At 48.9% G+C, this 25,550-nt stretch overlaps 1 protein-coding gene and 1 non-coding gene across 2 annotated transcripts in view; one reads left to right on the forward strand and one right to left on the reverse strand.

Annotated features, from left to right (window-relative positions):
* SMG1 (SMG1 nonsense mediated mRNA decay associated PI3K related kinase) overlaps positions 1 to 25,550 on the forward strand; it is a 1,471,505-nt gene that overhangs the window by 1,292,651 nt on the left and 153,304 nt on the right. Inside the window, exon 56 of the mRNA XM_085628855.1 lies at positions 15,949 to 16,101. Coding sequence (XP_085484981.1) covers positions 15,949 to 16,101 — 153 coding nt within the window. The remainder of the gene's footprint in view (positions 1 to 15,948; positions 16,102 to 25,550) is intronic.
* LOC146796332 (small nucleolar RNA Z39) lies at positions 15,607 to 15,664 on the reverse strand. Its single transcript, XR_014970294.1, has one exon. It is a non-coding gene; the product is annotated as a small nucleolar RNA Z39 (small nucleolar RNA).

The raw sequence follows: 25,550 nt of genomic DNA on the forward strand, positions 1-25,550 counted from the left end.
TGCTACTCTCCAGTGGGAGGGGGGCAGGAGCCTGTCCCTGGTTGGCTGGGTCCCCCCATCCTCAAGATGGCGGGGACTCGAGGTTGTACTTCACCTCGCCTCCCCACCTTAGGGGTGGAGTTGGCAGAGGTGGGCACACCTCTCTTCCTCACTTGGTTTTCCCGCCGGTTCTCCCACCCAAAGTGGGGGTAGAACCAGTGGGGACCAGTTGCTAAAAGCAGCAAATGGTCTGGAGAGGCTCACTAAGGCGGCATGCCTTTGAAGCTTCTCCTTTGTGAGCCCTGCCCATCCTGGGGGAGGATGCTTGACACCTCGTCCCAGGATGTGCATTGCTTCAGGCCCCCGAGAGCAGCAGGCTCTCGACCCAGGGGTCCATAAACATGTCTGGTGGTGGCAACCCGCGCAGCCATTCAGTCAGGTCACTGGTAGTTGGTCGTCTTTCAGGGGGCATCTCTAAGACAAAACCTTGAGGCAAGCCAAGAACTCCAAAAAGCTTGGCATGACCAAAAGGCTGTGCTGACTGTGTACCAGCCAGGACAGAAAGTGTGGGTGTTGGAGCCAGTGGCCCCAGCAGCACTCCAGGACAAATGGTCTGGACCCCACACTATTGTTGAACAGAAGGGAGAAGTCACCTACTTGGTGGACCTTGGGACTCCCAGAAGCTCCCACAGAGTGCTTCATGTCAACAGGCTAAAGGCATATGTTGACAGTGCAGACATGGGCTTACTCATGGCTACAGATGAGGGGCAGGAGGAAGAGAGTGACCCTCTCCCAGACCTGCTGACTCAGAACCCTGATGATGGTTCAGTTGATGGTGTGTTCTTTTCTGACAGCCTCACTAACCATCAGCAACAGGACTGCAGACAAGTTCTACAGGCCTATAGACATATGTTCTCTCTGACCCCAAGTCAGACAAACTGGTGCACCCATGAGGTGGACACTGGTGACAGTCTGCCTGTGAAGAGTAAAATCTACAGGCAACCTGACCATGTCAGGGACTGCATGAAGATTGAGGTACAAAAGATGTTGGAGCTGGGAGTCATTGAACCTTCAGAGAGCCCTTGGGCTAGTCCTGTAGTTCTGGTGCCAAAACCTCACACCCAAGATGGTAAGAGAGAGATGAGGTTTTGGGTGGATTACAGAGGTCTCAATGCTGTCACTAGGACAGATGCCCACCCAATACCTAGGGCAGATGAGCTGATTGACAGACTGGCAGCCGCCAAGTTTTTGAGTACATTTGACCGGACAGCAGGCTACTGGCAAATCAGTCTAGCTGAGGATGAAAAGGCAAAAACTGCTTTCTCAACCCCAGGAAGACATTATCAATTTGTGGTAATGCCCTTTGGCTTGAAGAATGCACCTGCCACTTTCCAAAGGTTGGTGAATCAAGTCCTTACAGGCCTGGATGACTACTGTGCAGCTTATCTTGATGATATTGCTGTCTTTAGCTCCACCTGGGAGGATCACCTGGTCCACCTGAGGAATGTTTTAGAGGCCCTGCAAAAGGCAGGCCTCACTATCAAGGCCACTAAGTGCCAGATAGGGCAGAGCAAGGTTGTATACCTGGGCCACCTAGTCGGTGGGGGTCAGGTTCAACCACTGGAGAGCAAGATCCAGACCATAAAGAACTGGACTCCTCCAATTACCCAGACTCAGGTCAGAGCTTTCTTGGGCCTGACTGGGTACTACAGAAAGTTTGTTAAGAACTATGGGTCCATTGTGACACCACTTAATGACTTGACCTCTAAGAAGATGCCAAAGAAAGTTCAGTGGACAGTAAGCTGTCAGAAGGCATTTGATGACCTGAAGCAGGCCATGTGCACTGCACCTATTCTGAAAAGTCCAGACTACTCCAAAGAGTTCATTGTCCAGACAGATGCTTCTGAGTTGGGTGTGGGAGCTGTTCTTTCACAACTGAATATAGATGGTCAAGACCAGCCCATTGCTTTTATTAGTAGAAGGCTGACCCCTAGAGAGAAACGTTGGTCAGCTATTGAGAGGGAGGCCTTTGCTGTGGTTTGGGCCTTGAAGAAGCTGAGGCCATACCTGTTTGGCACTCACTTCAAGATTCAGACAGACCATAAACCCCTCTTGTGGCTAAATCAGATGAAGGTTGAAAATCCCAAACTTCTTAGGTGGTCCATTTCCCTACAGGGGATGGACTTCACAGTGGAACATAGACCTGTGACTGACCATGCCAATGCAGATGGACTCTCCAGATATTTCCACTTAGAACATGAAGACTCAACTGGTTAAGGTTAGTTTAATGTCCCTAAGTTTGGGGGGGGGGGGTTGTGTAGGAGAGTAGGGTCTGCTTTCTATGTTCACCCCCACTTTTTGCTTTTGCTTCACTGGTTTTCGACTTAGATGTGGCTGTGGGCCTGCTAATCAGACCCACAGCCCAGCTGTTCTCTCTCTAAATTCACATTATGTACTTTAGGTACATAACCCAATTGGTAAGGATCACCCTCTAGGGCCCTGTACAGTGTACCTTAGGTACCCAGGGCATGGGTGTACCCTAGGCCTACCAGGGGCTGCAGCATGTATTATGCCACCCCTGGCTGGCCTCCCATTATGACACAACTGGCTGATCACTCAGCTGGGGCAAGGTTGTGTAATCAACCCTTGCTTAGGTATAGTATTCCTATACCTACCTTATATATAGACACATGGGTAACCTTTCAGTCACTCCTATGGCAGGCCTTAACAATCCTGAAGGCAGAGTGCTTGGTAACATGTGAGATGGTGCTCTAGCATGAGCTGAGCCTGTCTGCAGCTTTTGGAACCATGTCCTTATAGCTGTTCTATGATATCGCCTACCATATACTCTTAAAGTGCCTTATAATCCTCGCGGTTATGGTAACTATGGTTTGGCTTTATCAAAACATGTTGTGTAAGGTGTCTAACACTTTGGAATACTACCCCCACACCATTGCTGGCGATGAGGATAGTATTCCTCCCTTCTAGAGGGAGAAGACATGTTGAAGACCTACTACCCGGTTAAAGTTAACCAGAGCCCCAGCATCACAAAATGGATGCTGCTGCCACAGACACAAGTCTGACTTCCTGCTGCTGGGAGTCCTTCCAGCGAGGGAGTCTTGGACAATAGGTTTCCTGCCTTGGGAGGTGCTAGCACCACCCTAGACAGGACTTAGTGTATTGGGGCAGGGAGGGATGAAAGAAACGAGACACTGCCTGGGGCACACAAGGTGTCCCATGCATAGTCCGGTTCAAACCGGTGCTGGGGCACTCCAGCCCCAGTCCTGGCGTGAAACTGGGCAAAGGGAAGGGGGTGTAACCACCCCCCTCCCTGGTCCCACCCATAGGAGGGACCTAGCAGGTAACCCAGCCCCCCAGATTAGTATAAGAGTGGGAGCTGAGTCCCTAGAACTTTGGATTATCCTGAAAACTGAAACTTGAACAGAAACTCTGGACATTCGACTACGGAAAAAGACTGAAGAATCTCCCTTGTGGCCAAGGAGTGGCCACCCCGTGCAAACAGGCACCATCAAGCGACCTGCCGTTTGCTTTGCCCAAGTTCTACAAGGAACCGACTGCAGAGCCCGACCAGCGCCTTGACTTCCAGACTTCTCCGACCCGGATCCACATCCACAGCAAAGCTGAGATCCGTGGAGGCGACGAGAGACGTGGAACCGGCTACCTGGGAAAATTGGCTACTCGCTTCCAGCGCAGCTTCTGAGGCATCCTCGAAGTTGTGCTCTGGGGATTGAGAAGCCCCAACCCCGAGCACCATCTGCACCGAAGATCAGCCCTCCACACTCCACGAGTTCTGCGTGGGGCCCTTCTGCATTTTCCTGCTCGACGCGTCTGTCCGGTTGCTTGCCCGTTGGCTAGTGACCTCAGCGACGACGAACCCTTGACTTTCCACAGCTGGTTTGGCTCCTCCAGTCTGGCCCATGCTTCCCTGTGAAAGAGAAGCACCTCCGGCCTACCTGGTCTGCAACAGAAGCGAATCCTTCATTCTGCGTGGGTTGCGCTTGCCAAGGCTTGTTGGGTCCAAAATCGACATCGACGCCGCCAACAGCAAGAGCCCTTGTGGGACAGCTCGCCTCCTGGTTCTGGTCGTCCTCGACGTCTCCTGGTACCCGTGGCTGCTGCGACAAGCTTCACCTCTTCACCTGCATCTTCACGACATCGCCTGGTTCCTTCCTGGCTCCTGGCTGGTGACCTAGACTCTGTCCCTTCTGCTTGCAGGTACTCTCCTTCTTGATTCCAACCTTGGAATCCACCGGACACTCTTCACTGACTGCCTGTCAGCATCTTTTCTTCAGGCATCCATAGGAGTCGACGACGAAACCCGACGCAAGTTCACACCTATGCACCCACAGCCCGTGGGCTAGGTAACTTGAGTGCTCCGGTGCTCACAAGGGTATTGACTATCCTAGGGTCTAGTTTCCAAGTCTCTAACTCCTAGCTCTTTCCGAAGTGTCCTAAAACTCTTAATTTCTAAACATCACTATTTCTATCGACTTTAACGCATTACGCGTGAGTGTTTCCACTCTGCACCCGAATCCCGTGGGCCTCCCACTGCCTAGCAACTGGTAGGATAGTGTAGCCCCAGCGATGGCCTAGGCCTAACCTGTGTTCGTGACCGTGGTTATTATACCACTTACGTAGTATATGGTTTGCGTGGCCCCTAGGGTCTAACTGTATTACTTACCTGTGTGACTTATGTATGCTTAAATAAGACTGTGTTGTACTTATCTCGAATCTCATAAAGAGTGCTGAGGGTATTTTGACTAGAATAAATACATCCTATTTTTATATATATCTGTTGTGGTGTCCTTTCATTTGGTATTCAAGGGATTGGAAATGGTATAACAGCTGGCTTCACATGCCATACAGAGTTTAGCCTAAGACTGCTCTTGTCCATGCTACCACTAGGATAGCTGGTCTATAAGGTTGACTTTACAACCAATCACCATAAGGGTTGTTTGGACTGATACAAGGTGTACACTAGAACTAGTGACATCATATATCAGGCCAACTTCTCACGCTCATAGGAGTCAAGTTTAAAGGAGAGAACTTGCTTGGTCTTCCAGCAATGGTGGGAGCCCTTAAGGTAAAAACAGATGGCCTTGGCCAGTTACAGGACCTCTATAAGGCAATAAGCTACTGTACCTGATCCCACTAAAATCCTTACTTGGAATATTAACGACCTGTGAGACAACAGTAGTTGCGATCTAATACATATAAAGATTAAGAGGGGGTGCTGGTTTCATTTTGCTCAAGCAAAATCACTTGCTGGGCACTGATTGTGGATTATTTTGAATGGGAGAAATACAAATCTCTGATCCATGCAGGCTCTACACAGGGCACTAGGGGAGTAGTGGCTATCCTGTCCAACAAATCATTCCCATTTGAAGAACCAGAATCCACACTTACAATTGGAGAGATGTGAGATGTGTAATGTCCTATAACCTTGAAAGGTCCTGAAACACTCTACAGGGCAGGAAGCCCTAACGTCTCTAGGACAGTAAGTGCTGGGGCATCTGGAAATATGGAGATTTAAACATGCCACGACAACAACCCTCCTACATATCCGATGCCTAAAAGTTCTTGTCCAAAGCACATCCATTTCCTTTATACCAGCTGGGGAGGCCCCATCCATTTTAAGTATGGAATATCTTGCCCGTATAATGTCTGCCTACTCCCATACAATAGACCCTGTCTACAGGTTAGGGGTCCAATTATGGAGACTGAGTGTTTTGGGAGTTATGAGACAGTGGAACACTTGACATTGTCATTGATATCACGACCACCTTCTGCTGGGAAAATTTAGCAACAGTCCAGTCCACTATCCAATTTGGGAAGCATACAAGAAGGTGTTGGGATGAGGGCTCAAGTTGGAGTAAATTATAAAAAAAAATTGATTTCAGAAGATTTATACCCCAAATGAGACGTCTCTTTAGAAGGAAAAGGTTTCCAGTGAATTTCCCTCCCCGATGTCTCTACCACTTTACCCTCCCACCTGGCCACAGAGAATATCACAGGAAAGCTACTGAAAATGCCAAACAGCAATATCTTAGTACGCAGAGGAAACTGTACAGTGCGAGAAATAAGGTGGCTTAATTATTGGCAGTGTTGAGTCAGTGGGAAGAATGGAGTGAGGAGGAGGACCGGTGTAGCGGTCTCTCCTGACCTAGACTATTACGAAGATTTGTATCTCGTTAGGTCAGTGAAAGAAGAATGAGATGACCACCTACGTCCCTCAGTTGTCCGTGCAAGCGATGACTAACCGTGTCTGAAAGAGACACGTTAGTGATAGATTCCTTACCTTAGAACATCCCCAGGCATCAGACTGGATCCGAAAAGTTTTCATCAGCAGTACCCCTGCGCGTCGGTAGGCGTCGTCGTACGTCGCTGGTGTCGTAGCCGTCGAGATGATGTCGTCGGAGCAACTTAGACGCGCCCACGCGCGCTGACATATGAAAGACACATTAGTGATAGATTCCTTACCTTAGAATATCCCCTGGAGTCAGACTGGATCCGGAAAGTCTTTTCGTAGCAGTACCCCTGTGCATCAGTAGGTGGCGTTGTGCGGCTCCACGTCCGTCACTGGCGTCATATGCGCCGAGATGACGTCATGGAGACTACTTAGGCGCCACCCCTGCGCACTGACGTCAGTTCTTTCTTTTTCCACGCCAGCTAGCGCAGATCCGGATAGAGCACGTACCTTAGTCACTTTTTGACTATTCTTTTGGGACTTTTTGTCTCCCCTTTTTCTCCTGGTGCACGTAGGGATGCCTGGCTTTAAGTCTTGTGGGGCCTGACGTCGCAACATGTCGGTGGCAGACCCCCATGATGTTTGCCTCTACTGCCTGGAGACCTACCATGACTCCCGGTCTTGCAGGGACTGTCGGGCCATGGCCCCGAAGGCCTTGAGGGAGCGGCGCCGGAAGCTGCTGGAGGTCCGGCACTCGTCCTAACGTCGCTCCAGGTCCAGGGACCGTTCCTGGGACCGCTCGCGGGGCCGCAGTCGTCGCTCCTCGGGCTCCAAGTCTTCGCCCTCGGATTCCGGTAAGCGACGACATAAAACTAAGTCGAAGAAGTGTGTTCGCTCTCCGACGTCCCCCTGTCTGTCCTCAGATGTGGACGAGAGGGACAGGGGTTCTGCCCCTGCGGCTCCCTTGGAGCCTGGGAGTCCCGCTACCTACCCTCCTTACCCGGGTCCGTCGGTGACTCCCGAACAGGTGCAAGAGTTTCTTGCCACCATGAACCGCCTTTTTAGGCCTCGGGCTCCCGCCGGCGTGCCTTCGGGCCCCGCGATCTCGTGTCCAGATCCTGTTGGCCCGTTGCCGCCGCCGGCAGATCCAGCTTCAGCGCCACAGGATCCTACGCCGTTGGCCCCGGCGCCACGAGGTCCGGCGCTGCCAACTCCGGCCTCGGCTCCGCCGCCGCAGTGGGTGCCATTCGTACCACCCTTGCCTCAGTTCCAGGACCATTTAGTTCCTACCTGGGATCCTGATTGGGAGACGGTGCCGGCCCGGCCACGGCCGGCGCAGTTTCCGACGCCTTATGTCCCTTCTCCGGCTCCGGCTCTGCCGCCGCGACCGGTTCCTTCTGCAACGGAGGTGGAGAATGACTGGGAGGGGTCCGAGGACCCTCTTGCCCGTCAATGTGACGACAAGCAGGACTGGGTGGACGATCTGGAGGACGCCGGCGACCTCGATGTCGCTTCTGACCTGGGGTTTGCCTCTCCCCCACCTACGATGGAGGAGGGCGCTTCCTACACGATGGTGCTCTGTCGGGCTGCTGAGGTCCTCAACCTTGATCGTCCCACGGTGGCCCTCAAAACTAAACTCCTTACTGAGGTAATCCAGACGGCGTCAAATTCGTCTGAGCCACTGCTTCCCTTCAACGACGCCCTCACGGACGTCCTGTTGGGCACTTGGTCGCGGCAGGCCATAGGGGCCCATGTGGATAAGAATTTCACCAGGCGTCACTGCCTGTTGACCCCGCGTTTCTGACCACGCATCCCATGCCTGAGAGTCTGGTCATCCAGGCCTCGACGTCGCAGAGTGCCTTTCCCACGGCTCCACCGGATAAGGACTCTAAGAAGCTGGAGCATTTTGGTAAGCGGTTGTTCTCGTCGGCCAGCTTGGGGCTGCGGTCAGTGAACACCGCCTCCTTGTTGGGCCGCTATTCCCACGCGGTATGGGACACGTTTGCTCAGGTGTTACCTCAGTGCCCTGAGGAGGTCCATGCTGTGCATTCCCAGGTGGTTGCGGAAGGCAAGGATGCAGCGAAGTTTGCCATCAGTTGTGATTTGGACACCGCTGATTCGTTGGGCAGGGCGATTTCCACGACGGTGGTGTTGCGGCGCCACGCCTGGTTGCGTTCCACTGGCTTCTCCCCTGATGTCCAGAGCTCGCTCATGGACATGCCCTTCGATGGCTCCCGCCTCTTTGGTGATCAGGCCGACAATGCCCTGGAGTGCTTTAAAAACTCTGGTGCCACGGCCAAGTCTTTGGGACTTTCATCGAAAAACCCGGCCACAACAGGGTTTCGTTACTTTCGTGGCCAGGGCAGGGGTTCCCAGATGCGCTCTTCCAGCAAGCCTGTGCAGAACCAGCCTCAGCGAGGCCGCGGACGTGGGTTCCGCAGGGGCGGTCTGGTAACCAGCGTGCGGGGCAGTCCACTTCCACCCCCGCTACTTCCGCCTCAAAACCTTCCTAATCCGAGCTTCAGGGGGAACCACACGCCAGTGGGTGGCAGGGTTCACCTCCACCTCCCCCACTGGCGCGATATTACGTCGGACAAGTGGGTGCTGCAGATAATCTGCCAAGGTTACTCGCTCCCCTTTCTGTCCTCCCCTCCAGCCATGCCACCACGGTACCTCTGCATGTCGGGGGATCATGTGGCTCTTCTCCGTCAGGAAGTCACGGCCCTCCTGGCCAAGGGGGCCATTGAATACGTTCCCGATCAGTAAGTAGGGAGTGGTTGTTATTCCCACTACTTTCTGGTCCCCAAGAAGGACAAGGGGGGGCCTGCGCCCCATCTTGGACCTCCGGGACGCCAATCGCTTCCTCCGGAAGGAGAAGTTCAAGATGCTGACTCTGACTCAGGTCCTGTCTGCCCTTGACCCTGGAGACTGGATGGTAGTGTTGGACTTGCAGGACGCTTATTTTCACATTCCCGTCCTGCCTGCCCGCCGGCGTTACCTGCGGTTCATGGTAGCCCAGGAGCATTTTCAGTTTGCCGTGCTCCCCTTCGGCCTTACCAGCGCCCCTCGGGTGTTCACGAAGGTGATGGCGGTGGTCGCAGCTCATCTGCGCCGGTCAGGGGTGTCAGTCTTCCCCTACCTCAACGACTGGCTATTGAAGGCGGGTTCGCCCCAGGCAGTTGTCTCCCACCTCCAGACTACGGCTGACCTCCTGCATCTGCTGGGGTTCTCCATCAATGTGCCGAAGTCGCACCTGAGTCCCTCTCAGTAGCTCCCTTTCATCGGAGTGGTTCTGAATTTGACGCTGTTTCAGGTTTATCCTCCGAACAGTGAGTCCGGGACATTCTGGCTATGATTCTGATCTTTCGGCCCTGGTCCTGGGTTTTGGTCAGGAAGACACGGAGGCTGCTGGGCCTCACGGCCTCCTGCATCCTGCTGATCTATCATGCCAGGTGGCATATGCGGTCTCTGTAGTGGGACCTGAAGTTCCAGTGGACGCAGCATCGCTGGAACCTGTCTGACTACGTCCAGATCTCGGAGGGCACTGCACAGGACTTGCAGTGGTGGCTCACGAACCAGCGTTTGGTCAGCGGCAGATCCCTCTCCCTTCCCCAACCGGAGCACACAGAAGTGACGGACGCGTCCCTCCTGGGATGGGGTAGCCACAGGGGGAGAGGGGGAGATCAGAGGCCTCTGGTCTCCGGCGGAGTCCAAGCTCCATATCAATCTTTTGGAGCTCAGGGCAATCCTACTTGCACTGAAAGCATTCCTTCCCTCTGTCAAGGGGCGAGTAGTGCAGGTGTTCACAGACAACACCACTGTCATGTGGTACTGCAACAAGCAGGGCGGGGTGGGGTTGTGGACCCTATGTCAGGAGGCTCTATGTCGCTGGACGTGGCTAGAACGTCAAGGCATTTCCTTGGTGGTTCAACACCTGGCAGGTACACTGAACGCCAGGGCGGACGAACTTAGCCGCAGGTGCATGTTGGATCACGAATGGCATCTTCACTCGGAGGTGGTGCAAGGTCTCTTTCAGCGGTGGGGAGAACCTTGGTTATATCTGTTTGCCACCGAAGAGAATGCACAGTGTCAGCAGTTCTGCGTGTTGGAGTTGCCAAGGCGGCAATCGCTCGGGACACTTTTCGTCGCAAGTGGAGTTGCGGTCTATTGTACGCCTTTCCCCCTATACCACTTCTGCCCAGAGTGCTGAAGAAAATCAGACGCGACCGGGCCCAAGTCATTCTTGTGGCACCCGACTGGGCTCGAAGAGCTTGGTATCCCGAGCTACTCAGTATGAGCGTAGATGCCCCGATCCGACTGCCTCTTCAGGAGGATCTCCTCTCGCAGCAACAGGGGACGGTCCTCCACCCGAACCTGTCCAGCCTCCACCTCCTTGCGTGGAGATTGAGCGGCGACAGCTGATTCCATTTGACTTGACTCCTGAAGTCTGTAATGTAATTCTGGCAGCCAGGTGTCCCTCCACTAAAACGGTGTACGCCTGTCGGTGAAAAACATTTATGGCATGGTGCACAGCGAAAGCTGTAGATCCTCTTGCTGCCCCTCTTTCTGAGGTCCTATTGTTCCTTCTCTCTTTGGCCCAGCAGGGCTCTGCTCTGGGCACTATCAAGGGCTACCTTTCTGCTCTTTCAGCCTTTCTTAGGCTGCCTGATCAGCCCTCTCTTTTCAAGTCCCCGGTTGTCAATAGATTTCTCAGAGGCATTACTCCGCTTTTCCCGCCTATTCATTTTGTGATGCCTCAATGGGACTTGAACCTGGTTCTCACATACTTGCTGTGCACTCCCTTTGAGCCTCTTCATAACTGTCCTTTGCGGTTATTAACTTTGAAAACTGTCTTCCTGGTGGCCATCACCTCTGCTAGGCGTGTGAGTGAGCTTCAGGCTCTTTCATGTAAACCTCCTTTCCTGGCGATTCATCCGGACAAGGTTGTGCTTAGACCACGTCCATCCTTTCTGCCGAAAGTAATCACTGCCTTTCATCTCGGGCAAATTGTCACTCTGCCCACTTTCTTTCCGCACCCTTCAAGAGAAGAGGAGAGGCTCCACTGTCTGGAACCAAAACGTGCGCTTTCGTTCTATCTCAACCGCACAAAACAGTTCCGGGTGGATGACCAGCTTTGTTGGCTATGTGGGTGCCAAGAAAGGTCGGGCTGTCTACAAGCGGACTATCTTCCGATGGGTTGTCTTGTGCCTGTTAGTCTCTGGCTAATAAGGAACCTCCGGTTGGGCTACGCACCCATTCTACCAGGGCGACAGCAGCTACTACAGCATTGGGACACTGTGTCCCCCTTCAAGACATCTGTCAGGCGGCCACTTGGTCCTCGTTGCATACTTTCACTAAGCACTATTGCCTTGTCAGTCCAGTCCGGAGAGATGGCTTCTTTGGCCGTTCAGTTCTCCGTGACTTTCTAGTGTAATCTCACTTCGCAGACCCAGCCCCGGGGTTGGTATTGCTTGGGTATGTATTATAAGGTAAGGAATCTATCACTAACTTGTCTCTTTCAGATGCACAAGTTACATACTTGTGTAACGATATATCTGTAAGAGACATTAGTGATTGATTCCTTACCGCCCGCCCATCCTCCCCGTTCTGCGAACTGTTCTCTAGGGTTTAGGTCATCCATTTCAGGACACTAGTTCTATTGCACCAGTGGTCGGTCACTGGCATGGCTCTGCGGTCCTTGCGCGGAAAAGTTTTGTACAGAACTGACTAATGCGCGCGTGGGCGCGTCTAAGTAGCACCGACGAAGTCACCTTGGCGACTACGACGGCAGTAACATACGCGGAGCCGTACGACGACACCTACCGACGCGCAGGGGTACTGCTGACCAAAACTTTCCGGATCCAGTCTGACGCCTGGGGATATTTTAAGGTAAGGAATCGATTACTAACTAATGTCTCTTACAGATATATCGTTACACAAGTAAGTAACTTGTGCGATAATTATATAACCTTAGTAGAGTTACTCCATGCATGCACCCATTTTCAAGACAGGGAAGTGATGAAACCAAATGGGTAGGAAGCACTTGGTAACTGGTTAAGGTGGTCACTGTCTTGTTCTGGTGGTGGTGTTCTTACCGTACCATCTGTGAAACTTTCCTGTTGGCTTGGTACCTTTGACATGGTATAGTCTGGAAGAAAACCGAAAAATATGGTTTTAAAGAAATCTGTGTAAGCTATATAATTTGTTATCATGGGGGGTGGAGGAACCTCGAGCAAGTCTGTCACTGAATGCCAAGAAGACTTTTGATTGGATTGATTGGAGGTTCATGCTCTGGACCCCTAAACACTTTGTGATTGAACCAGATTTTCCTGCAAGGGTTGCTCTACTTTACACTGAACCAATAGTGGCATTGAGAGTGAATGGAATTCTCTCTTCAATATTTGGGCTGGACATGGGGTCATGGTAGTGGTGGTTTCTTTTTCCCTCTTGTGTTTGGCCTGGTTATAGAGCCTGTGGCATGTTAAGTGAGGGTGACAGTGAATGTTCGGTTTTGCTAGATTGATAAGATCAAAGCTTGGATCTTGTTTCATACTGATTGCCTTATATTCCCCCATATGTTAAGAGGCTGTGTCCATGTTGCTAAGTGTTGATTACTTATGGAGAGCACAGTGGGTACAGGAACAATAGGGCTAAATCTGTTATGCTTAATGTGGGACATAGTCCTTTCCGTTCCAAGGCATCCAAATCTTATTTGAAACACTCAATGTGGTGTGGGACTGAGTGGTAAAGAGGAAATATTACACTAGGAGACCTGCTTCAACCTCATAACCTAGACGGCATGGCGATATACACCATGTCAGACTCTAGGGCATGGATCATAGGAGCAGGAAGGGGAGGGTTGGGCCTTGCATTGCAAGGTCCTGGGAGGCAAGGGCCTGCCATATGACTCTGACTCTCACAGTGGAGGCTTTAACCAGGAGTCCTTAGCAGCAGAAGTGCCAGCACAATGTCAGCCCCAGAAAATATTCCTGAATACTTCTTCCTAGTCCTCCTCTAACCATTGACCTAGTGTCTTGAATGTGCATTGCTCTGGCGTTTTACTGCTGCCAATCTTGGCTCTAATCGCGCGCTGTCTGGCGCGGAAAAAAGAAGAACTGACGGCGCGCGAGGGCGGCGTCTAGGTGCTCCGGCGACTTCGTTCCGGCGCACGACGCCAACGACGGACGCGGAGCCGCAGACGACGCCTGGTGACGCGCAGGGGGTGTTGCTACAAAAAATCTTTCCGGATCCAGCCTGACGCCTGGGGATATTCTAAGGTGAGGAATCTAACTAACTAATGTTTCTTACAGATACATCGTTACCGAAGGTAAGTAACTTGTTCAACAGGCCGCATCAAAGAAAAGAGTAAGAAAGAACTGATTAAGGAGTAAATCATTGAACATGGAGTGAGAAAACCCCCATCAATGGTCTTGAGAAAGATAGTGGCATAAAAGAAAGCCCATCGAAACGCGTCGACGCATAGGACAAACATAATCCAGAGAAACGGATATCCACCTGTAGAGATAAAGAGCTTAAACATCTCATAAGTGGTCCAATTCCAGTAGTGTTTTTGGATGTGTAATATATGGCAGAGTGTAGTGTCTTTTTTATGGTGTGTTTTCTCTGTTATGCGGGTTCATAAGGGGCTGTTTTATTTTATTTTATTTTCTGACCATTTCATGACTGTGTATGAAATGAAATCTTATCCTATGGTTTTTTCTGTATAGTTCCAATTTGGTAATGTCTTTTGATAAAACTTATTGTGGAGATTAGTGCAAAGTAGGGATCAGAATAGATTATGTTTTTAATTATGATGTATAACATGTTTCATACATAATAAATGTCAATTGCTTTTTAACTTGAGTGTGTGAATATTATAATATTGAGTTACTGAAGATTGTATTTCTGTACATGTATTCAAGGGACTGCTAGTAGATACTTTTCCCTTGACAAGGGGTCTCTCTCTATTTTCCTATACTGAATCTTGATTCTAGCCTGCGCAATTTCAGTACTCTGTCACCTAATCTCACATCTGCTGGCACACGATCTAAACAAAATAATCTTAACAGATTTTTATTACTCCCGTGATGGGATTCAAAATGTCTTGCTATCGGATGGGTAGCATCTTCGTCTGTTATAGCCCTCTGATGTTCAAGGATACATTGCTTTGTTGGAGGTATGGTGCTGCCTGTGTATTTCAGTTGGCAGGGACATATAAGACAATACACAGCGACTGGGGTATTAAAATTTACAAATGTCATGCTCTTTTGGGGATTTTTAGACCTGGAATCTCATTTGATTGAACATTTTTGCTGTTCGTACAAGCTTTGCGTTTACAACAAGAAAATAATCCTTTCAAATCAGTAATGGTAGATGATCTATTGCTTTCCAACAAGTGGTTCTGAACAAGTTGATCCTTCAAGGATGTAGCTTTTCTAAAAGTATTAAGAGCAGAATTTGGAAGATCTGGTCCTATTACAGCATCAGATTTCAATATTTTCCAATCCTTGGCCATTTTTTCTCAGAAGCCATTAGCGTCAGTACAAAATTAGTGATGAGTCTGAAATTAGCAAGTAGAAGGAAGATACTGTGAATAGTCTGCAGAAACTCTGTTCTAGATTTACTTTGGACTCTATTCAGGGCTCTATTTAAGACCTCATTCTGACCTGTTCATGCTTTCTTTCGCCGCACTTTGGAAATCACTGTCTTTAGTGCTATTTCCTTTTGATTTGCAGAAGCTCACCATATAGAATGCCGTCTTTTAGCTTCTTCAGGTGACAGCTATTCGCATGCAGTAAGGAAATAATTTGCTGCCAATGGTTTCCTGAAGAGTGCTGTACATAACTTATTCTCAGAGACAAAAACTTGAAAAACTACCGACATGGAACTTATTTCACCAGTGAATTTCAAATTGACGTCATTGGTGTTCACAATTAATAATCAATGGCTGATTGACGTGATCCTCTCCACATTATAATTGACGTGATCCCCTCAACATTATAAACAAATCATCAATATACCTGTCCCAAATTACTATGTTATCCACCCATTTGGCATAAGTGTCCGACCAGCGCTTCTCCCACCATACATGCATATATTTTCACTGAAATAAACAAAGGTTTAAAAGGGCTTTGTAGTTAGGTAAATATCAGTTAAAACATACCAATTTAAATTAACAAAATCACTGAAATTCACCAGTTATAGTTATCTCAAGTAAATGTAACTCATGAATGTAAATGTAATTCTAAATAACTATAACCCGCAACCCTGCTATGCACAGTGTTATCATTGATGTCATTTCAGATGTTGCAGTGATGTTATCAATGATGCCTGGAACATGATATGAATTATTTAATATGTGAGGTAATTAGTGCATGACGAAGGCTGGGAAATGAGTTCCACCCATTCCAGTATCATGCTGCATCAGTTCACGTTTAACAGTATCACGGAACCATACTGCTTTGTAATCTAATGCACATCAATATGCTGAGTAAGAATGTGCAACGCTTCTGCTACACTCAGGCTAGTGCACTATTTTCAATGATCGTGATGAAAGCATCCCTGAGGCATAAAAACAAGAGCGTCTGTACGCTGAGCCTCAGTTACTTTAAGGACTCACCAGTGCTATCCATATTTCTGTTGGCTTGTATCAAATATTGTCTTGCTACTCCAAGACGTGTATTTGTGAAATGCTGGTATGTGCAAATCTGCCGTTTCATAAATTTGAAGTACTTAATATATGGACCTTTTACTTGTAACAGGATAAGCTAGCTGCACTAGAAGCCAGTATTGAACAGCGTCTGAAGTGGGCGGGTGGAGCTAATCCCGCTTTGGCCCCCGTTCTGCAAGATTTTGAAGCAACAATCACAGAAAGAAGAAATATCGTTGTACAGGAAAGCAAAAGAGCAAACCAGGTACTGTTCCTACTTGAATTAATATTGTGTTTGACATTGTTGGTAATTGTCTTATTAATGTAATCACAAATATATGCAACTCAGCCAGATAAGCGACATAGCGACAAAAAAAAAATCTGTTATGATTACAATGCAAAGCCAAAGAAAAATTGAAACTTGCTTGTAACCTTAAACTATTCAAAACATTACTCACACTCCTGATATGCATTAATTATGCCCTCAAGCATGACACTGATGGCATATTTGATTGCATCACTATGGTCACATACAAAATCATCAGTGAACATATTCTCATCATTGCAGTGAACACTTCTGATATTCGGAAATGTATCTATAAAGATGTCAATATGAGCATTTCAAATTAATTTGTAAGCCCTTTTATACAGCATCACCATAATATGTGAACAAAGTGGGTCTTTGCTATAGATGCAATTTATTTTACATTAATGGAGTAGATTATTTTGACTTGCCTCCACACCCACTGTGGATAAAGGTGCATAATTTGCTTGCAGTGTAGTATTTGACAATAAGGTCTTCTGAGTGCAATATTCTAAACATCTAGTAAACCTATAATTAACTCATATTTACTACTCAGTTCTCTGTGTCCCACAGTATCTCTTAAGTACATAGTTTATCAGCTTGAAGTGAATAATGCACCTAGTAAGCGATTTGCTATAAACATATGTTTCTGAAAGAAACTTGCTGAGTCCTAACCTTCGAATATTCCCCAGGTGTCAGACTGGATCCCGAAATATTGATCAGTACCTCTGCACACCGGTAGGTGGTGGTGGTTGCTCTGCATCAACGTTGTCTGTGTCAGAAGTGACTTATCAGTGCCTATGTAGTGCCACCCCTGCTTGATAACATCAGTTCCTTTATTTCCTCTCCAATAGCACAGATCCAAAGAACTACCTCGGTCATTTTTTTGCCAACTTTTTTTACCCGTTTGTCACTATCTTTTGAGCAATTGCTTTCCAGTGTGTTAGGGACATGTCTCCCAACAAACCTACAGGTTTTAAACCTTGTGGATAATGTCGCATGCAGATGTCTGTGTCTGATCCCCATTTGGTCTGTGTTTAGGGTCTGACCAAGACTCCTGGGCCAGCACCGACTATCAGTCTGCACCCAAAGATTACCTAGGAGTGAGCGATGAAGCTCCTAGCAGCACAGCACAAGAAGTCTTTGCTTTTCTCCCGGTCCTTGTCTCAAGAGCAGTCTCTGGCCAAATCGTGAACTCAGTCTTGCTATTGGTCATCTTCAAGATCAAAGTAGTCATCAAAGTCTGGTTAGTCGAAGAAGCACACAAAGAAATCGTTGAAGGAGTCTTTGTCTTCCTCCACTCGACCTCCTGCTTCTATGCCCCCCTCCCACACCTATCCGATGTAGTGATAGGCACAGTGTTCTCTGTGCCTAATTGGTTTCCCAGAGGTGGAGAGAACCCTGCCCAACTTAAAGAATTTGATGCACCCATGCACTCCATCTTTGGGCCACCGACTGCCCCTGGGTCACCTTTGACTCCTTGGACTCCGACCTCAAAACAGAGACCCTCACCTTCCGACGCCTTACCCGATGCTCCTGGCGCCACCCGAATTTGTGGAACCCTTTATCTTGTTTGACTCAGAGACCGTACTGCTCAATGTCTACACTAGGGCCGGATTGACCTCGCCTGTCCGGTTTGGACACTGCCTCTGTCATTTGACAGCCCCAGTCCAGAGTAGGAATTTGGAGGTGGTGATGACCATGGCAATGGGTTCACTGACCTAATCAATGACCAGGGCCCGTCTTACCATGAGGACAATTAGTATGAGTAGCTGGGATGCCAGCAGACTGGACACATCTCCATATTCTGACCTCGTGTTGCATTCAGGACCTGCTACAGAGGAAGGTGCATTCTTTGCCATGGGGGTGAAGAGAGTGGCCGAGGTTCTAGACCTCAGCTTCCCTTAGTCACAATCAAGCCCAATGTTTTGACCGAGGTGCTTCAACCAGGGCTGTCCTCTGTAGAGCTCCTAATTCCCTTTAATGAAGCTCTCATGGACATTCTCCTGGGGGCCTGGTCCAAGCCCTGCACTCGTGCTCCGGATGATTGCCCGTCGTCATCGACCTGCCCTGAGCGCCCTCAACACAGCACACAACCCCCGGGAGCCCGATGGGGCAGGCCTTGACTGCCAAATTTACACGTAGCATGTTCCCTACCACTCCACAGGACAGGGAATCCAAGAGGCTGGATACCTTTTGGAAAGTGAAGTTTTCTTCTACCAACCTAGCATTGCAATTGCTGACCAACACATGCCTCTCGGGCCGGTATTCACACCTTGTTGGATTCGGGTGTACAAGTGCTTCCCATGGTTCCGGAGGAGGCCTGTATCAGCTAGGGATCTAGGGATGCAGCAAGATTAATCAATCAGAATATTATAAAGGGCAACTAGTCTCTCGTGACGATCTCAGGACGCTGGACTGGGTCTGCGGTTCAGTCAAAGAGCCAGGTCTTGAGGTCCTTCCTGAATTGGGGCAGCGATGGTGATTGCCTGAGGTGCAGAGGCAGGGAGTTCCTGGTCTTCGCAGCGCGGTAGGAGAACCATCTTCCTCCAGCCGTGGTCTTGCGGATCCATGGGATGGCGGTCAGGGCCAGTTGAGCGGAGTGGAGATGTATGATGGGAGTGTAGGAGAGGCGGTGGTTAAGGTTTGTAGGTCCGTTGTAGTGGAGGGCATTGTAGGCGTGCGCAAAAAGCTTGAAGGTGATCTCTTGTTGACAGGTAGCCAGTGAAGGCCTCTCAAGTGGCCTTTGAAACGGTTGCGGTGTGAGATTTTGAGTGTGAGTTTGACAAAGGCATTTTGAATGGTCTGCTGATTTTATTTAATTTTTTTGATTTTTAATTTTTTTTTTATTTAGTTTCTGGGTGGTGCCTACTTGGAGTGCGATTCCATAGACAAGTCTGCTGCTGACGAGCGCATGGGTGACTGTTTTCCTGGACTCTGTGGGGATGCACTTGAAGATCTTATGAAGGAGACAGTATGTGTAGAAGCAGGACGAGATGGCCCCTGTAAGGTGTGGATTGGACACCACTGACTCACTAGACAGGGCCATTGTGTCCACAGTGGCACTCAATTGCCGTCAGATTAATGTACACCTTATGGTTCATGCAGAATTGTCATATTCTCAGAATTGTCATATTTCTCTGGCTAACTTGAGGATCATATTACAGGCATTTTGTCACCCGCCTGGGCTGAGGCAATTACATTGCTCTCCATCAGGAGGAGCAAGGTTGCAAATTAACAGTTCTTCACTCGGTTCCTGAGGAGGAAGAGTTGGGGAAAATATCTGCAGCCATTAATAAGCTGTCACGCGTTACCAGGGTTGGGGCAGCCCCGGCCCATTGAAAAAACGAGGGAGCCCAGACCTCTGGAGCCAACACAGAAGGGGGATCCTCTATTAAGTTTTGGTTTGAAAGGCCGTTGCAGTGATGTCAGTGAGTGGCGCAGCTGAGGCCCCCAGAGGAGATTTGACCAGAGACTCCTGGATGGTATCTTGAACTGTCCCAGTTTGCTGAGCAGAAGGGTTGGGGCAGGGGTGGGAGGGGTGATCTGACATCCTAGGATTATCCAGGGGTGACTGTCTTCTAGAACATTCCACCTTCATTTAAAAACTGTTACACAAGGGAGAGAGGGGGATTTTTGTTGGAGCTGGATAATGGGACTGGATGGCGGCAGCCATGAACTGAAAGGGCCAACCCTCTGATGCTCTCATGGACTAAAGACACTGCCTACAGTTAACCCCAGGACCAGCGGGTCTCTCTGCAGGGCCATGGAAGCTGGTACCCTTACACTCTCCAATGACCAGTTGGGGGTAGGGGGGGAAGACCTGGAATTCTGCACCCACACAGGAGAGAAACACCATAGGACAAGAAACAGGAGAAAGGCTGGTGGATGCTGTAGAAGCGCTGAAAGGAAAAAGTAAAGACCAGGACCCCATCTCTGGTTCCCCAACACAAGCAGGACTAGAGGAGCGCTGTATGGCACCCCCGTGATAGAATTGAAGGGACCTGGGACTGTATCACGGGGCTCTCAATGCGAAAAGGACTCTGGTAATGCCATTGTTCATCCACCCAGTCCCACCCCTCCCCCATTTCCACCAACCCACCCCACCCCCCAATCCCCATCAACCCCACCTCCCCAACCCACCCCTGGGCCCCAAGGAACAAGGGATCGCTGCCGATTTCCCGCCCCCCACCCCACCCCACCTGTGGTGGGCCCACTTCCTCTCTCCATGTCCGTATCTGGGAAGAGCAGGGTGTCACCAGGCAGGGGAACACATGCTTTTGGCTCCCATGGCAGCAGGGAGAGATTCTGGCCGGGACAGCCGAAGTTGGATTCCCAGACCTGCCCCCAATAAACTAAGATTTTCGAGGTTTCCACATGAGACTGTGCACCTCTACTTAAAACAATAAATAAGATAAAAAGGGAGTAAACTAAAATTAAGCCATGCAGCTGCAAAGGAATGCAGCCAGAGCCTCTCATTAAGCATTCACACTAATAGGAAGGACTGCCTTGTAATGCTCTGCGGGGCTGAAATTGAATACGTTTTCTCCTGGTTGTGGTGACCCTTAGGAGGTAGGGACACTACTAACCTTAAAAATAGAGTGTGGGCAGGCAGCAGATATCGAGAAATCCACCTTACCACACCTTCCCTGCTAAGTTTTTTAGGACCTGGGCGAGTTTCCTTTCTACTGAAAGTGGTTACTCCCTTTCATGTTGGCCAGGCCATCACCATTCTGTGAGCCAAATTATCCCTCTGAGAAAGAGAGATCCATTGTTTGCATCCTAAAAGAGCATTGAGTTTTCATTTCAATCACACCAAGGAACAAGAAATACTAAGTGGAGGATCATCATTGGGTTTTCTGGAGCAAAGAGAGTTAAAGCAGTGCACAAATTAACCATCTCTCAGTGGATAAAGATCTTAAAGTGCTTAAAGTTCTGCTAAACACTTGAGAAAAAGCACCCCCCCCAAACAAAACATATAGTCTAATTCCACCAGGCCAAAAGGTTTCTACCAGTGCATTACCGCACAGAATACCTGTTCTGCAGATCTGTCAGGAAGCCACGTCCGCTTCAGTACACACACTCACAAAGCACTACTGCCTCAACAGATAGGTCATCGAGAGGGGCATTTTGTCCTCTCAGCCCCTCAATATTTTTTGGTCTGAGCCAAATATGCTATGGTATCTATTAACAAGGTGAGAAATCTGTTAGAAGTATCCATCAAAAGAACAAGTTACTTACCTTCACTAACAATTTTTATGGTGGATACTCCGTCTAACCACAGATTCCTCACCAACACCGCCACATCTTAGTTTCGTTTTCTGTACTCATTACTATTTAAAAAGGCCCCTGTCTAGAAGTCTGCACACTTTCCTTACCAATTTGCCAATCTGCCTGTGTCTGAGGGCATAATCAGCCTAGAAAGCACCGGATGTCAGCACAAATGGGTGCCGTTATATGGAGTGGAATGACATCAGTGCAGAGGAACACAACACCACCTAGAGGCATACATGGAAACTGCTCTGAATGTTTCCGCATCCTGTCTGATGCCTAGGGATTATTCACAAGGTGGGGAATTTCTGGTTAAAGTATCCACCAGAAAGATTGTTACTGAAGGTAAGTAACGTGTTCTGTTGTCTCATAATAATTATCAAGGGTTTAACTATACTGTAGTACCTGTCCATTCTCTAGGAGCGCATACCATACCTGGTTGAAAACCTCTTCATTGCTACCAAGTCCTCTCATTATGATGAGCATACTTACTAAGGGTGTTAACAATTGATGTAATACCATAATTTCTTTCAAAAATCCCTTTTTATGCTTCAGCTGTATGACGCAACATACTTTGAATAATTCTGGGTCTGCAGTGCACTATTACTCCAATACATAATTCCTCTCAATGGGTGAAAGTGGATTATGAAAATGTAATAGTTACTATTGTACCAATAAAAAGACAGAGAGCTTAGTTATCCTATCATGTGGGTGTATTCCTTCCAATTGTGCTAGCCAGATGCATAACATATCCTGACTTCACCTGGCTTGAGTCCAAAGGATGGATACAGAATTGTGGCAAGCAGCTTAACATCAGAGTAGCCCACAATGTAAATATGGTAATTCAAGTTTTTCAAACAGCTGTTGGTTGTGAGAACTTTAAGTGCAAGAGTATGAATTTGTGACAAATGTCTATTAGGATGAAGCTGCCGTTGATTGCGTTCTGAAATACTTGTCGCCGATATGCATGTCGGGGTTTTTCAGAACCTGCAGGATGCCACTGTTCTGAGCAGAATGAATGAGTGTGTTTAATGACAGTGTAAGGCAACAGGCTTTTGTGCAGGTTTCCCCCTACTTTTTGCCTCATTTGGACTATTATCTGCTGGTTTTTCAACTAGGAGAGGGCACTGAGGCCTGCTATCCAGACCTCAGTGCCAGTATTTTTACCCATTGCAAAAGGAATGTTTAATTCGATACACCCAGTTGGCAAGAACTAACTTACTTATAAGTCCCTAGTATAAAGTACCCAGGGTACCAAGGGCAGATGTATTCTGGAACACATGCTTTTACAGCGCAGCCATTACCACACAAATGCCTTTCCCACTCATTTTATTTTACCACACATATACCTTTACCACGCATGCTATTACCATTAGAATTAGAATTAGTACCCAGGTAAGTATAAAGCTTTTTTAACTATATAAAGTGTGTGTGTGTATAAAACGCATCACCCCTAAACTTAACCACCCCATAAATACCCTTGCCACCCAAATACCCTTACCTACCTTAACCCTAAAAATATCCTTGCCACCAAATACCACTGCCCACCTTAAACCCTGGAAATGCCCTTGCCACTTAAATACCCCTAAGCCTCCTAAACCCTTGAAATATCCTTCCCACCTAAAAATTCCCTTGTCACCCAAATATCTTTACTCACCCTAAACATACCCTTGCCAACCAAATTCCCTTATCCACCCTAAAAAATACCCTTTCCTCCCAAAAACGCCTTGCCACCCTGAGCCCTAAAAATACTTTTGCCACCCAAGTACACTTACCCACCCTAAACTCTAAATATACATTTGCCACCCAAATACTCTTACCCACCCTAAAAATACCCATAGGATTTCGGCTGTGTCGAGACGGTAAACAACAGATGTCAGTAACTGACACCCATAACGTCTGTGGTGTCTAGGATCCAAACATGGCTTGTGCGATGGCTGGAAGATGATGGATCACAAGGCCATCCATGACTGTGAAGCTAAGGTTGCCGTTGCCGAACTTTGCAAGAAGTAAAAAAAAAAAAAAAACTGTACCGAATTAGTGTGTGAAAGAATTCTTGCTTCTGAGGCTGTTCATGTGACTGCTCGTCTTCAAAGTCATTGAGTTTAGGAAGGTCAAAATAGTCAGAGGCATAAGAAGCACAAACATGGGTCTCTGTTGTCCTGCCATTTTAAGTCACACGAAACCCCAGACACCTTGAGGCCTAGAAGCAGCATCTCCACATAGGAATAAATTCCATAATTGATTCCAGAATGCCCCGATGTCCCTGGACCTTCGGTGACGCTTGGAGTCCGTCTTCAGGCCCCAAGAATCCAAGGTGGCCTCCAGTCTGGTTACTACAAGCTGTCATCGACCCCGACTGTGCAACTCTGCCTCGATTCAAGGCTGTTGCCTCCTCTAACCCAGTGCCTCAGACTCCAGCCCCAATACGGTGACCAACGCCACCAGTCTGAATCTGGTACCGACATCACTGATGGTAGAAATTGAGCTGTTAGTTTTGTTGGACTCTGAAAGACAACCAAGACCACAGCAGTATGCCCATTCAGCCCCAGAACCGTATCCTGACGATGCTCATAAGGTCAATTCTGATGACTTCTATAATGATGGCAACCTTTTTGACGACCAGTGACTTAGACATCACACCATACGTTTGCCATTCTTACTCAAAACCAGACATGGCAACGAAGGAATCCGCCTCCTTTTTAACAGTTATCAGGAGGGCGGCGGAGGTTGGAGATGTTAGAATTCACTCTTGCAACTGAAGAAGTTAAGACAAACGTCCTTAACCCTGGACGAACTAGTCAAGAACCTAGGCCGGCCCCTAGGATCTGGTTCCTTAACAACAGACCTCTTAGTAATTTCAAGGCCAGAGAGCAAGCCAACAGCATCCAGGCCCCCAAAGGCAATGTTCTAACCAGCCCCACCCCACCCACATCACCTCATCGGCAGCTGCTTCAAAACTAACTTAGATTATTCTCTGGCGCTCATGATCGCCCTGAGGAAGACCATATCTGATTGTTTCATCTGTGAAGGAGCATCACTTCCAACCACTGGGTGCTCCAGATCATAGAAAATGGTTATTCCCTTCCTTTCCCATCCCCAAGGGTTACCATTCAAGGGCGCCAGCAACAGAGATAGATACTGACTGTTGTGCCAGATACTTTTTGATAGAGACTTCTAACGACAGATTCCTCACCTTACAATATTCCCCAGGTGTCAAACTGGATCAGTAAATATATCTGAAAGAGACACGTCAGTGATAGATTCCTTACCTTAGAATATCCCCAGGCGTCAGATTGGATCCGGAATGTTTTCGTCAGCAGTACCCTTGTGCGTCGGTAGGCGTCGTCGTGCGGCTCCGCGTACGCTGCTGGTGTTGTAGTCGCCGAGATGACGTCGTCGGAGCTACTTAGACGTGCCCACGCGCGCTGACATCAGTTCTTTCTTTTTCCGCGCCAGCAAGCGCAGGTCCGAGAGAGAGCGGTACTCCTAGTTAATATTTTGACTTTGTCACGTTCTCGACTTCTGGTGCAGTAGAGATGCCCGAGTTTAAGTCCTCTTGTGACTGCCGTTGGAACATGTCGGTAGCGGACCCACATAACGTGCGTCTCTTTTGCTTGGGGCATGCCCATGACCCTGAAGCGTGCCCCAATTGTCGGGCCATGGTGCCGAAGGCTTTACGGGAGCGTTCCCGAAAGTTGTTGGAGGTCCGGCATTCGGCTTCGCGACACTCGAGATCCCGCTCCTAAGGAAGGTCAGGAGACAGGTTGTAAGGCCGTCACCACTGTTCGTCGGAATCGGGGACAGGTAAGTCCAGGCGCCATAAAAAGTCGAAGAAGCGACGTCGCTCTTCGTCTACCCCTCACCGTTCGCGGGACACGGTGGAGGGGTCGGGTGGTCACTCCCCCGCGGCCCCGGTGGAGCCTCCATTGTTACCTGCGGCCTACCCGCCTTTCCCGGGGCTGTACGTGACTCCGGAAGAAATACAGGTCTTCCTGTCGTCCATGGGCCGTTTATTTGCCCCACTGGGCCCCTCCGGTGCGCCTTTGGGCCCCGTGGACCCATTGGGTGGCTCTGCCCCCTTGCCGCCGCCTATGGGCCTGGTTACGCCGGCAAGATGCCCTGAGGCACCGTTGGCT

Source organism: Triturus cristatus, chromosome 10, assembly GCF_964204655.1.
Source record: "Triturus cristatus chromosome 10, aTriCri1.1, whole genome shotgun sequence".
Lineage (NCBI taxonomy): Eukaryota > Metazoa > Chordata > Amphibia > Caudata > Salamandridae > Triturus > Triturus cristatus.